Below are 11,845 nucleotides of genomic sequence, written 5' to 3' on the forward strand. Positions count from 1 at the left end.
TGTCCTATTTTGAGAGACGAGTCCATTACTAAGTTGCCTCAAGCTTATGCAGACAACCTTTACAATCAAAACAGGTAGAATAATACTCCTAACCTGTCCACCAACAAATACCATCCCTATCGGAGGAACCATCCCAACCTTCAATATGGAAACCCACAACAGAACCCAGCTTAAGTGGCTGCCCCTGCACCTTCCGGACCATCCTTAGAAGATCTTGTCAAACAAATGGCCACCAACAATCTCCAATTCTAACAAAGGACCGATTCTAGCATTCAGACCTTGAACACGCAAATGGGACGACTTGCTACTCAAATAAATAACATGCAAGCCCAAGGGTCCAACTAGCTTACAACCGAAATAGTTGTCAATCCAAAGGATTCTAATGCTAATGTGAGTGCGATTTTGTTGAGATCTGGAAAGGTTACAGAAACAGCCCCTGAAAAAAATAAAAAAATTATTGAGGTAACATCTGAACCTGAACCTACTCCATCTGAACATGTTTCATCTGAAAAAATTAAAGAAAAGGAGTATGTGCCACCAGTCCCCTTCCCACATAGAGTTCTGAAAAATAAAAGAAATGAGGAGGGAGACAAGGAAAGAGAGATATTGGATGTTTTTAGAAAAGTTGCGGTGAATATTCCGCTTCTTGATGTAATTAAACATGTTCCTAAGTATGCAAAGTTTCTGAAGGATTTGTGTACAAATAAGAGGAGGATTAAAGGAAGTGAGAAAGTTAACTTGGGAAGAAATATTTCTGCTTTCATTCAGCCCAAGCCTTCATCTGAAAAAGTTACAGGCGAGAAAAATGCTTCAGCCATCACTCAGCTCTTGCCACAAAAGCAGAAGGATCCGGGAACTTTTATTGTCCCTTGTACCATCGGGGATAGTAAATTCGAGAATTGCATGCTTGATTTGGGAGCGGGCATTAATGTTATGCCTACTTCTATTTATAATAACCTTAATCTTGGTCCTTTGCAGCATACAGGTTTGATCGTCCAACTGGAGAACAAGAGCAATGCACGCCCGACTGGCGTAGTGGAAGATGTCCTTGTCCAAGTTAACGATTTAATTTTTCCTGCAGATTTTTACATTATGGACATGGAAGGAGAGACTAAGACAAGCAGAGCTCCTATCATTTTAGGCAGACCGTTCATGAAAACAGCGAAGACAAAAATTGATGTTGACGATGGAACCATGTCCAGGGAATTTGGTGACATTATTGCAAAATTTAACATTTTCGATGCCATGAAACACCCCTTGGAAGAGAATTCTGTTTTTCATATGGAATTGATATCTGAGCTGGTTGAGGACACTTGTTCTGATTTATTTTCACTTGATTTTCCATCTTTATCTGGTTTCGATGATATTTACTCATGTGTTGATTGTACTGACACTAACCTTTGTGTTGTGTGTGCTGAGATTGATGCTGCCTTGCAGCCTGATACATTTCCTACAGGTGAAGTTGTTGTCGATGAAGCTGTTTTTGCAGTTGATGCTCTTGACATCCCGGCTGCCCCAAGCATTCCATCCATCGAGCAACCCTCGTCTTTAGAGCTGAAACAACTCCCTAAAAACCTAAAATACGCTTATTTGGAGACTAATGAAAAACTCCCTGTTATTATTTCTTCTAACCTTGATTTTGATCAGGAAGACAAGCTTTTGCAGGTTTTAAAGAAGCACAAGAAGGCAATCGGGTGGACATTAGCCGACCTCCCAGGTGTTAGTCTGTCGATGTGCATGTACAAGATATTACCTGAGGACGGAGCAAAAACAGTAAGGCATCCCCAAAGGAGGCTTAATCCTTTGATTCTTGATGTTGTGAAGAAGGAGGTAACCAAACTCTTGCAAGCAGGTGTCATTTATCCTATCTCTGACAGTAAATGGGTAAGCCCAGTGCAAGTTGTACCTAAGAAATTAGGACTCACAGTGGTAAAAAATGAAAAGAATGAACTTGTTCCCACTAGAGTTCAGAACAATTGGAGAGTTTGTATTGATCATAGGAGATTGAACCAGGCTACGAGAAAGGATCACTTTCCTTTACCGTTCATTGACCAAATGCTTGAACGGCTTGCTGGTAAATCACATTACTATTTTCTTGATGGTTTTTCAGGTTACTTTCATATTCATATTGCACCGAAAGATCAAGAGAAGACCACTTTTACTTGTCCCTTCGGTACTTTTGCTTACAGGAGTATACCTTTTGGTCTTTGCAATGCTCCTGGCACTTTCCAGCGATGCATGATTAGCATTTTTTTCTGATTTCATTGAAAATTGCATGGAAGTCTTTATGGACGATTTCACTGTCTATGGTTCCTCTTTTGATGCATGCTTGAGCAATTTAAGCTTGATTTTAGAAAGATGCATCGAAACTGATCTCGTTTTAAATTATGAAAAATGCCACTTTATGGTTGATCAGGGAATTGTATTGGGTCACATAATTTCAGAAAAAGGAATTTTTGTTGACCCTGCTAAAATAGATGTGATTTCTATACTGCCTTACCCTTCTTGCGTTCACGAGATTCGTTCTTTTCTTGGTCATGTAGGTTTTTACAAGCGTTTCATCAAGGATTTCAGCAAGATAGCTCTTCCGCTGTCAAACTTGTTGAAGAATGATGTCACTTTCAACTTTGATGACAAATGCAAACAAGCGTTTGACTTCTTGAAGAAAGCATTGACCTCCGCTCCCATAATCCAACCACCGGACTGGACCCTCCCTTTTGAGATTATGTTTGATGCGTCTAATTATGTTGGTGGGGATGTCCTTGCACAAAGGGTTGACAGGGTTTCCCATGTTGTTTACTATGCTTCTAGAACTTTAGATTCCGCACAATCAAATTACACTACCACTGAAAAAGAACTGCTAGCTATTGTTTTTGCTCTTGAGAAATTCAGATCATATTTTCTAGGTTCCAAGGTTGTTGTTTTTACTGACCATGCAACATTAAAGTACTTGTTGAAGAAGTCGGATGCAAAACCGAGATTGATTCGGTGGATGTTGTTTCTCCAAGAATTTAATGTTGAGATTAAAGACAAAAGTGGAGCTGAGAACTTAGTGGCTGACCACTTGAGCAGGATAGAGAGAGATGCAGATCCTTTTCCTATTCAGGATGACTTTCCTGATGAGCAGCTTTTTCTTTTGCATGGGATTACACCTTGGTTTGTTGACATTGTTAATTTTCTTGTTGCTGGTGTTTTTCCTATAGGTGTATCTATATCACAGATTCACAAACCCAAGAGTGATGCCAAATATTATGTTTGGGATGATCCATATCTTTGGAAGTTTGGTAGTAATCAGGTAATTAGGAGATGTGTCCCCGACTATGAGATTGAATCTATTTTGAAATTTTCTCATGCATATTAAGTCGGCGGACACTTTGGTTCGTAAAGGACTGCAGAAAAGTCCTTGATTCAGGTTTCTAATGGCCAACTGTTTTTAAGGATGCTTATGAGACTTACCGCACTTGTAAAGAGTGCCAGATAACAGGTACAAACATCACTTGCAAGAGTGAAATGCCTCAGCAGCCTATGCTTTTCTGTGAGGTATTTGATGTATGGGGAATCGACTTCATGGGTCCCTTTCTTGTATCATTTGGTTTCCTTTACATTTTGCTTGCTGTTGATTATGTTTCAAAGTGGGTGGAAGTTATCCCCAATAGGACTAATGATTCTAGAGTTGTTGCATATTTTGTCGGGTCTAATATCTTTTACAGGTTTGGAATACCACGAGCTATCATAAGTGACCAAGGCACTCATTTCTGTAACCGCACCATGGAAGCTTTGCTCCGGAAGTATGGAGTCGTGCACAGAGTCTCTACTGCATATCACCCACAAACTAATGGGTAAGCTGAGATCTCAAACAGGGAGATCAAACAGGTTTTAGAGAAAATGGTGTAGCCAAACAGGAAGGACTGGAGCTGTCGTCTAGAAGACGCACTTTGGGCCCAAAGAACAGCTTTCAAGACACCCATTGGGATGTCTCCTTATCGACTTGTTTTTGGTAAGGCATGTCATCTTCATGTTGAGATAGAACACCCTGCTTATTGGGCGGTGAAAAGTTGTAATTTGGAGATGCAACAAGCAGGTATTGAAAGAAAACTCCAATTACAACAGCTGGAAGAGCTTAGACTAGAGGCTTATGAAAGCTCTAGGATTTATAAAGAGAAAACTAAGCACTTCCATGATAAAATGATTTCTAGGAAGGAATTTTCTGTGGGCCAACAAGTTTTACTGTTTAACTCCCGCCTTAAGCTTATGGCTGGGAAACTTTGATCCAAATGGATTGGCCCTTTTGTTATTACTAATGTTTTCCTTTATGGTGCAGTGGAAATAAAAAGTGCTTAACTACCCTGCAACTTGATCAGAGAGTCTTTCTTTCCTTCTCTCTACTTCAAGTCAATGGGTAGCGCTTGAAGTTATTCCATGAAAGTTAAATGACTGAAGATGTCAGCATATAGGAGCTTTCTTTGGAAGCACTTAACTACCCTGCAACTTGATCAGAGAGTCTTTCTTTCCTTCTCTCTACTTTATTAGTAATGTCTTTTCATTGAGGGCAATGCTTATTTTATGTGTGAGGGAGGGAAATCATTTATTTCGTTTATTTTCCTTGTTTTTGTTAGTGTATTGTTTCTTTTCAGTCATAAAAAAATAAAAAAAATGCATCTTCTTGAAAGTTTTAGGCTATAGACTGACTAATTTGAAATTAGATTGCGGAGACTTGGGAAAAATCCACAAGATCAGTATAGTCTTAACACCGTAAGTCTCCTGCATATGGAAATTGATTTGAATTCTTATTATGTTTTAGCCTTAAATTCTCATTCTCTGACAGCTCTTGAGTAGTTTATTTCAGCAGTCAGCACCATCTCACACACACTCTACGCAGGGAAGCCAATGAATATAAGTGAGTGTTCCGAAAAAAAAGAGAAAGAAAAGGGAATGCACCTTCTAATTTTGGTGACCCTCACCCAGTTACTTAACTCAACAGATGTAGAACCTTCAATTTTGTTTTTTGAAAATAAGACTCGTTGTCAGTTGGTTCAGCGGTTTTTGGTGCTGAACTTTGTAGGGTGGATTACAGTCCGATCCCCCGCAACTACAACTGAGTAAGCAAAGGGTTATGCCACGTAAGTACTAGAATCCCGTGCAAAAAGGATTAGAGTCACTAACTAATCGCCTTGCTATGGGTGTGTGGAGATAACAGGCTTAATGTGATTGCGCCTGAATGAAAAAGAGCAAAAAGAAAGATGACTAAGTTAGGCTTTAACCTAATAACATGATTCGAGTTGATTTGTGTATTCAGGAGGTTTATGACTGCACAATTATGGACTAGTGTTCCTACGATATCCTTAGTGTGCAAGATTAGTACCTATTGATGCAAACTTAACCGAAGAAGACTTGTAGCCTAGGATGAGTAACTAATGATGTGTTTGTGTTTTCTTTGTTTTATTTTAAATTTTGTTCGGAGTGCAAAAGTTCAAGTGTGGGGGAATTTGATCAGTGCATTTTGATGCACATTCTTCTATATTTATACTTATGCATTTCCATGTTTTAGTTTGGTTATTTTTTCCTTTTAATGTGTTTTTATAATTTATCTTATTTTTACACTTATTTGTTTTTCGCAGTTTATTTTCAGCATTAGCAGTCTGCACAAATAAATTCATAACTGGAGCAAGGAGTATCGGATCGAGGCGTGCTACCAGTCGTTGGAAAGCTAAGAGAAAGAGCTACGACTTTCATGAAGAAGTAAGGAGCTAATTCGGATTCTAGCATGGTTGAAAATTCCGTTGAAGCCTTCAACACTATATTTATATTTTGTGTTGGGTTATTTAGTTTGGGCCTGGGTTATGTTTTGACCAAAATAGGTTTATTCTACTTTTCCTATAACCTAAGCAGCCGAAAACAGTACACGGTATCACTATTCACGAAAATTCGAAAGCTTTTACGAATTCCATGGAGAAATAATTGTAACACCCTAAACCCCACACATAATTTATCGCATAAATTAAATATAAAATAAAACCATGTAGGGTGCCACACATTCATAACACACATGACCTGCTCCGTAACATTCAATAGTAAATTTCAATACACACATTTGTAATAAGGATATTTACACGACATCCTGCTTATCTGAATCATACCTGGGATGTTTACATGACATCCTTCTCATTTGATCGGTATCATATATTCCCAAAATAAGACATTCATAACTTGTCACTGCATGCTCACTTCCATTTTAAAGTATCATTGCAGCGGAATTCTCATCACAATTATGGAAGATAAAGTAAGTAATAACATCTAGTCTCAACTTCAATTGCAATAATAAAATAAGAGAGTTCTAATCAATCAACTCAACATCTTAAGAATTCTCAACAACAAAATTGTTCTTATGACTTCAACATGATTAATCATAAGGAATAAAGTAAGCGTTTAACCCAACCCGATGTTACATGATCAGAGCAATATACCACTAGTAAAAGCGACAAAATAAAGAAGTAATCCAAGAGCTACCTTCCACTTACTTCAGTAATACTACTCTTGATTATCTACACGATGCCCATGTAAAGACAACATTCAAATAGAACGGGTGAGAATTCATTTCAATAATAATGATATAGAATGAATAATAAACTACAATATCTACACAATCATGCACAACAATATATCACATTCTTACATCCAAATCATAATCAACATCATACAAGACAACTTCTCAATTATCATCAACATCATTTAAACCACATCTCATTTATCATTAACATCATATACAACAACATCTCATCCAACAACACATCAATAACAACCAATACAAATGCAACACTTATGCAATGTACTCAACACCGACTCAACATGCACATGGTACCAAAATGAACACTCAGGTTCATCTCACTCCATGATCCTCACCATAGGATCGATTCCCTCTTGGAACCGGAGCACACCAAAATCGCTACCATCTCCATAGGTAACGCTTCACTAATCCCCCATAATAGGAATTAGCTACTCGCACCCGATCCATCACCGTGGGATCGAGGCTCACCAAAAATCGTTACCATCAACAAATGTAACGCTTCACTAATCCCTCATAATATGAATTAGCTACTCGCACCCGATCCACCCCATAGAATCGAGGCTCACCAAAATTAGACCGAAGCCCGTACACTAGGATGCATGACTCTCAAATAATATGCTTTAACACAATAAGGTTCACCTAAAGGATCCCCACACATATCTCATCATTTATGCATCACACCATTTATCATGCAACAACCAATTCATGTTACCACATGAATAATATCAGCAAATAACAACAACTCACCAACATCTTAACATCACCAACATAACAACATAATTATCACACAATGATATTACAACAATGCAACGATTCATCAACCAAACAGATAAACCAATATATTTATCAATACTGTAGGCATGTGAATATTATTAAAACATATCAACAATCACTACCATGTTTTAGTTCTGAGTGTTAGCTTTCTAACGCTTCAAACTCCATCAAAATCGGACTTACGAAATGAAAGTTATGATTAAAATCGTCGGGATGTGTCAACAATTCATTAACCGAACGTAAGAACAAAAACTTTACCAACACAGTAGGCATAGAAATAATACTCAATCAATTCACTTATCACCATCACATTATATCTCTTAGAGTTACCTTTCTAATGCTTTAAACCCTAACCCAAAATGATTCACGAGTTGGAAGTTATGATTAAAACCGTGCACGAAGGCGTTACTAAAAAGTTGTTGCTTTCTAAATTTTCCAACATAATTTTCGTCTTCTTCAACCCCAAAAACGTCCATGAATTAATCTCCATAATTATTTTATTCCTGAAACAAAGTTATAGCCCTCTGTTTCAAATATCCAATTCTTTAAAAGGCACTCGATTTGGACTTACAGATCAAAAGTTTTGACCAAAATGATTTCGACCTAAAAACACAATAAAAGGCTCGCGATTGTGACAGACAGGATGTAGAATTTTCCGCGCTTTTCATCGTTGGAGGCCTTCCGGACCTCCGATTTCAATTCTATAAAAAGCTAAACGTTCAGGAAATTACAACCCATGCAATACTATAATTATCTAAGATTAATTTACAGTTTTAACACAATTAAATCATCTAATCATTGTTTCAAGATTATGCCTAAAACCTTCAGAATTGCAACAATGGTGGATATAAGTTCAATCATCAAAATAGAAAACTACACACATATAAGACATACGAAATTCATCATATAATCATCATGGCATCCAAATTAAAAATTATGAATCAAAACACCCAACCCTAAGGAGGTTAAGGGTTCCCCTATTCTATCCTTCTATCATACCCTTTACTATTGGAACAAGTTCTTACCCTTACCTTAGATTTTCGAACAAGATGCACACTTTAAGCTCTAACGACGAAGTTTTCTTTTAGCCCTATCCCTTGCCTCTTCTCACCATAGAATTCTCTTTTATGTAAAACCCTCCAAACTCTCTTACTAACCTTTTTATCATTAACCTAATCCCCCATAATTAAGAACTTCCACCATTGCCCTCACTGATTATATTATTTACCACCATACCCCTATTGACTCTAATTTTCTTTTAATAAAATAATACTAATAATATTCTTCTTTTTCTCCATATTATTTCTACTCTTCTATTTTATTCCAACCAATTAAATAAAATAGTTATAGGCTAATTATTAAAAATTCTCATTATCCCCATTAAATAAGTAAAATAACTAAATTTCATTATTTAATTAAGATGCTCATATTCTAGTGATTTTTATTTATTTATTTATTTATTTCGAATAAAACACTATTTATTTCAATCACTAATTAAAATTCTAATTAATTATCAACAACTATACCAAACTCTTACTCCCTCCATACTTCTATTTCAAGGATACCTACCCCCACAATCATACACAATTAATTTAAAACACCCATTAATCATATAAAAATCTAAATAATTCAAATTAATTAATTAATTGAATTCGGGGTGTTACAACTCTCCCATACATAAGAAATTTTCGCCCTCGAAAATTACTTGAGGAAATAGAGTCAGATACGACTCTTTCATCTGCTTCTCACATTCTCAAGTCATGCTCCCACCAGCTGGTCCACCCCAAACTACCTTCACTAAGGCAACCTCCTTACCATGAATCGGTTTCACTTCCCGATCCTCTATCTGCACATGTGATACATCAACAATCGGATTATCTCCCACCTCCACATCATCCACTTGGATCACATGAGATGGATTCGAAATATATCTCCTCAGCTGAGACACGTGAAACACATCATGAAGATTAGCAAGCAGCGACAACAAAACAATCTTATAGGCCACCCTTCCTATCCTCTGTAAAATCTGGTACCGGCCAACAAAACGTGGTGTGAGCTTTCGAGACTTCAAAGCTCGACCAACACCAGCTACCGGCGTAACCCTCAAAAACACGTGATCTCCCTCCTGGAACTCAAGCGCTTTCCTCCTCTTGTCATGGTACCTTTTCTGACGACTCTGCGATGCTTCCATCTTTTCTTGGATCATCTTGATCTTTTCAGTCGTCAAGTGAAAAATCTCAGGTTCGAGCACAAAATGTTCACCTGACTCATACTAACATAAATAAGTTCTACATCTCCTACCATACAACGCCTCATATGGTCCATTTTGATACTAGAATAGAAACTGTTGTTGTAGGTAAACTCAATCAATGACAAGTTGTTATGACAAGTACCTCCTTGTTCAAACACATAAACCCTCAATAGGTCCTCCAAAGATTGGATAGTCCTCTTTATTTGGTGGTCCGTCTATGTAAGATAAGAAGAACTCAACTTCAGCTTAGTACCCAAAGTAGCCCGCAGACTCTCCCATAACCTCGATATAAATCTTAGATCTCTAGTTGATACAATACTTAAAGGAATACCATTCAACTTCACAATATCATCAATATACAATTCATTCAACTTCTGCAAAGGATAATTGTCCTCATTGGTATAAAATGAGCCGATTTGGTCAATCTATCCATAATCACCCAAATTGAATCGCATCCCTTTAAAGTCTTAGGAAAACCTGTTACAAAATTCATGGAAATACTATCCCATTTCCACTCTAGAATATTCAACGGTTGCATCAGACCCAACGTCTTCTGATGTCCGATCTTTGACTTCTGGCAGATCAAACAAGCATACACAAATTCGACAACCTCTTTCTTCATTCCTGACCACCAAAACATCTTGAAATCTTGATACATTTTCGTAGCATCAGGATGAATACTCAATCCACTTCTGTGACCCTCCTCAAGAATACTCCTCTTAAATTTGGGTACATCAGAAACACAAATTCTATCTCTGAACATCATCACACCATTTTCATCAACTCGGAAATCACATTCGCTACCTTGGTCGATTATTGTGAGACGATCTATCAAACTCAAATCAGATCTCTGACCTTATTTGAACTCTTTAAGGATACCACTTGTCAACTTCAACATACCTCACTTCACACTGTTAGGAGTTTCTCCACCCACTAACTCATATCTTTGAATTGCTCAATCAGTTCTAACTCTCGAGCCATAAGCATCGACCTGTGTAAAAACTTCTTACTCATCGCATCAACTACAATATTAACTTTACCAGAATGGTAACTCAAATTAAAATCATAATCCTTAAAAAGTTCAAGCCATCTCCCCTGCCTCATATTCGACTCCTCTCATCAAATAAATATTTCAAACACTTGTAATCACTGAACACTTCGAATTTGGATCCAAATAGGTAGTGCCTCCAAATCTTCCACATGAATACCACTGTTGTCAACTCAAGATCATGCGTAGGGTAATTCCTTTCATGAAATCTCAACTGTCTCTAAGCATAAGCCACAACTTGACCATTTTGCATCAATACACCTCCTAGACCCATCTTTGAAGCATCACAATATACAACAAAGGACTCACTTGGATTCGTCGAAATCAAAATTGGAGCGGCCATCAACTTCTTCTTGAATTCCCCAACTCTAAAGTAGACACCCTATAAGGAGTCATCGACACCAAACTAGTACCAAGTACTAAGTCTATAGAAAAATCCACTTCGCGCTCTGGAGGCAAATCACTGATGTCGTCAGGAAACACTTCAGGAAATTCACACACTCCAGAAAGATCACGAACAACTCCCTGTCCTCTAGCTTCCAACGAAGCTAATATCACAATCACTTGTTCCATATCCTTCACGGATTCTCTCACTTGCTTAGCTGATACAAACGTCAACTCTTCATCTCTATCAAATTCAAATTCACGCTCTAGAGGCAAGTTGCAGATATCTTTAGGAAAACATCAAGAATCACACACCACTGGCATAACACTAGTCGTCACACTTCTCTCTACTCTCCGAGAAACAACACTAACCATACCTGGTCGTTTTCCCCAAAAAATTCCCAACTTGACCGTCAGACAGGAATCTCAAATCCACAGTATCTTCAATGTTAGGAACAACACATGTTTAACATCACCTGAGCTCTTGCAATCAACGACACACTGTACCAACTTAACAATACAATTGGTAAACACTTGGTTTAACTCCAACCAATTCATTATGAGAATAACATAAACTTGTTCCAACAAAATACAAACCATATACATCCTCAGGGAACACGTCAGAATACTCAACACACCACTGGCTCATCTCTAGCCAAAACATAGCGTTCCCCTTCACAGGGAAGTGACCAACGAGAACACCTGACCATATTCCCTCAAGGATCACAACATTTTTCTAACCAACACCATCCTCGAATCTGACCTTTCTTCGGATTCAGGAAAAGCACAACAGTCTCAAAACAGGTTAACTAGCCAACATTTC

At 37.7% G+C, this 11,845-nt stretch overlaps 3 protein-coding genes across 3 annotated transcripts; 1 reads left to right on the forward strand and 2 right to left on the reverse strand.

The window, feature by feature from the left end:
• Window positions 1-1,245: 1,245 nt before the first annotated feature.
• LOC127094489 (uncharacterized) lies at window positions 1,246-3,843 on the forward strand. Its single transcript, XM_051033317.1, has 8 exons — window positions 1,246-1,302; window positions 1,420-1,488; window positions 1,648-1,884; window positions 2,111-2,173; window positions 2,417-2,539; window positions 2,666-2,914; window positions 2,960-3,295; window positions 3,439-3,843. Exons 1-8 carry the CDS (start codon window positions 1,246-1,248, stop codon window positions 3,841-3,843), a joined length of 1,539 nt encoding a protein of 512 aa, XP_050889274.1.
• Window positions 3,844-9,092: 5,249 nt separating this feature from the next.
• LOC127094490 (uncharacterized) lies at window positions 9,093-9,530 on the reverse strand. Its single transcript, XM_051033318.1, has one exon. It carries the CDS (start codon window positions 9,528-9,530, stop codon window positions 9,093-9,095), a length of 438 nt encoding a protein of 145 aa, XP_050889275.1.
• A 1,450-nt stretch (window positions 9,531-10,980) lies between these two features.
• On the reverse strand, window positions 10,981-11,622 carry LOC127094491 (uncharacterized). The gene is made up of 2 exons (XM_051033319.1): window positions 11,499-11,622; window positions 10,981-11,309 (listed from the first exon to the last, which is right to left on the reverse strand). The coding sequence occupies exons 1-2, from the start codon at window positions 11,620-11,622 to the stop codon at window positions 10,981-10,983; spliced, it is 453 nt and encodes a 150-aa protein (XP_050889276.1).
• Between the last annotated feature and the right edge of the window lie 223 nt (window positions 11,623-11,845).

The sequence above is a fragment of the Lathyrus oleraceus genome, chromosome 6, assembly GCF_024323335.1.
Source record: "Lathyrus oleraceus cultivar Zhongwan6 chromosome 6, CAAS_Psat_ZW6_1.0, whole genome shotgun sequence".
Classification (NCBI taxonomy): Eukaryota; Viridiplantae; Streptophyta; class Magnoliopsida; order Fabales; family Fabaceae; genus Lathyrus; species Lathyrus oleraceus.

Bases quoted from the DNA above. Each gene is read 5' to 3' on its own strand.
- LOC127094489 (XM_051033317.1), top strand. From the start codon at position 1,246: ATGAAACACCCCTTGGAAGAGAATTCTGTTTTTCATATGGAATTGATA. The intron at 2,540-2,665 runs GTAGGTTTTTAC...GACTTCTTGAAG, and splicing joins TTCGTTCTTTTCTTGGTCAT to AAAGCATTGACCTCCGCTCC. The intron at 3,296-3,438 runs GTAATTAGGAGA...ACTGTTTTTAAG, and splicing joins GGAAGTTTGGTAGTAATCAG to GATGCTTATGAGACTTACCG.
- LOC127094490 (XM_051033318.1), bottom strand. From the start codon at position 9,530: ATGGAAGCATCGCAGAGTCGTCAGAAAAGGTACCATGACAAGAGGAGG.
- LOC127094491 (XM_051033319.1), bottom strand. From the start codon at position 11,622: ATGGTTTGTATTTTGTTGGAACAAGTTTATGTTATTCTCATAATGAAT. The intron at 11,310-11,498 runs GTGATGTTAAAC...GTTTTCCTAAAG, and splicing joins CGTTGATTGCAAGAGCTCAG to ATATCTGCAACTTGCCTCTA.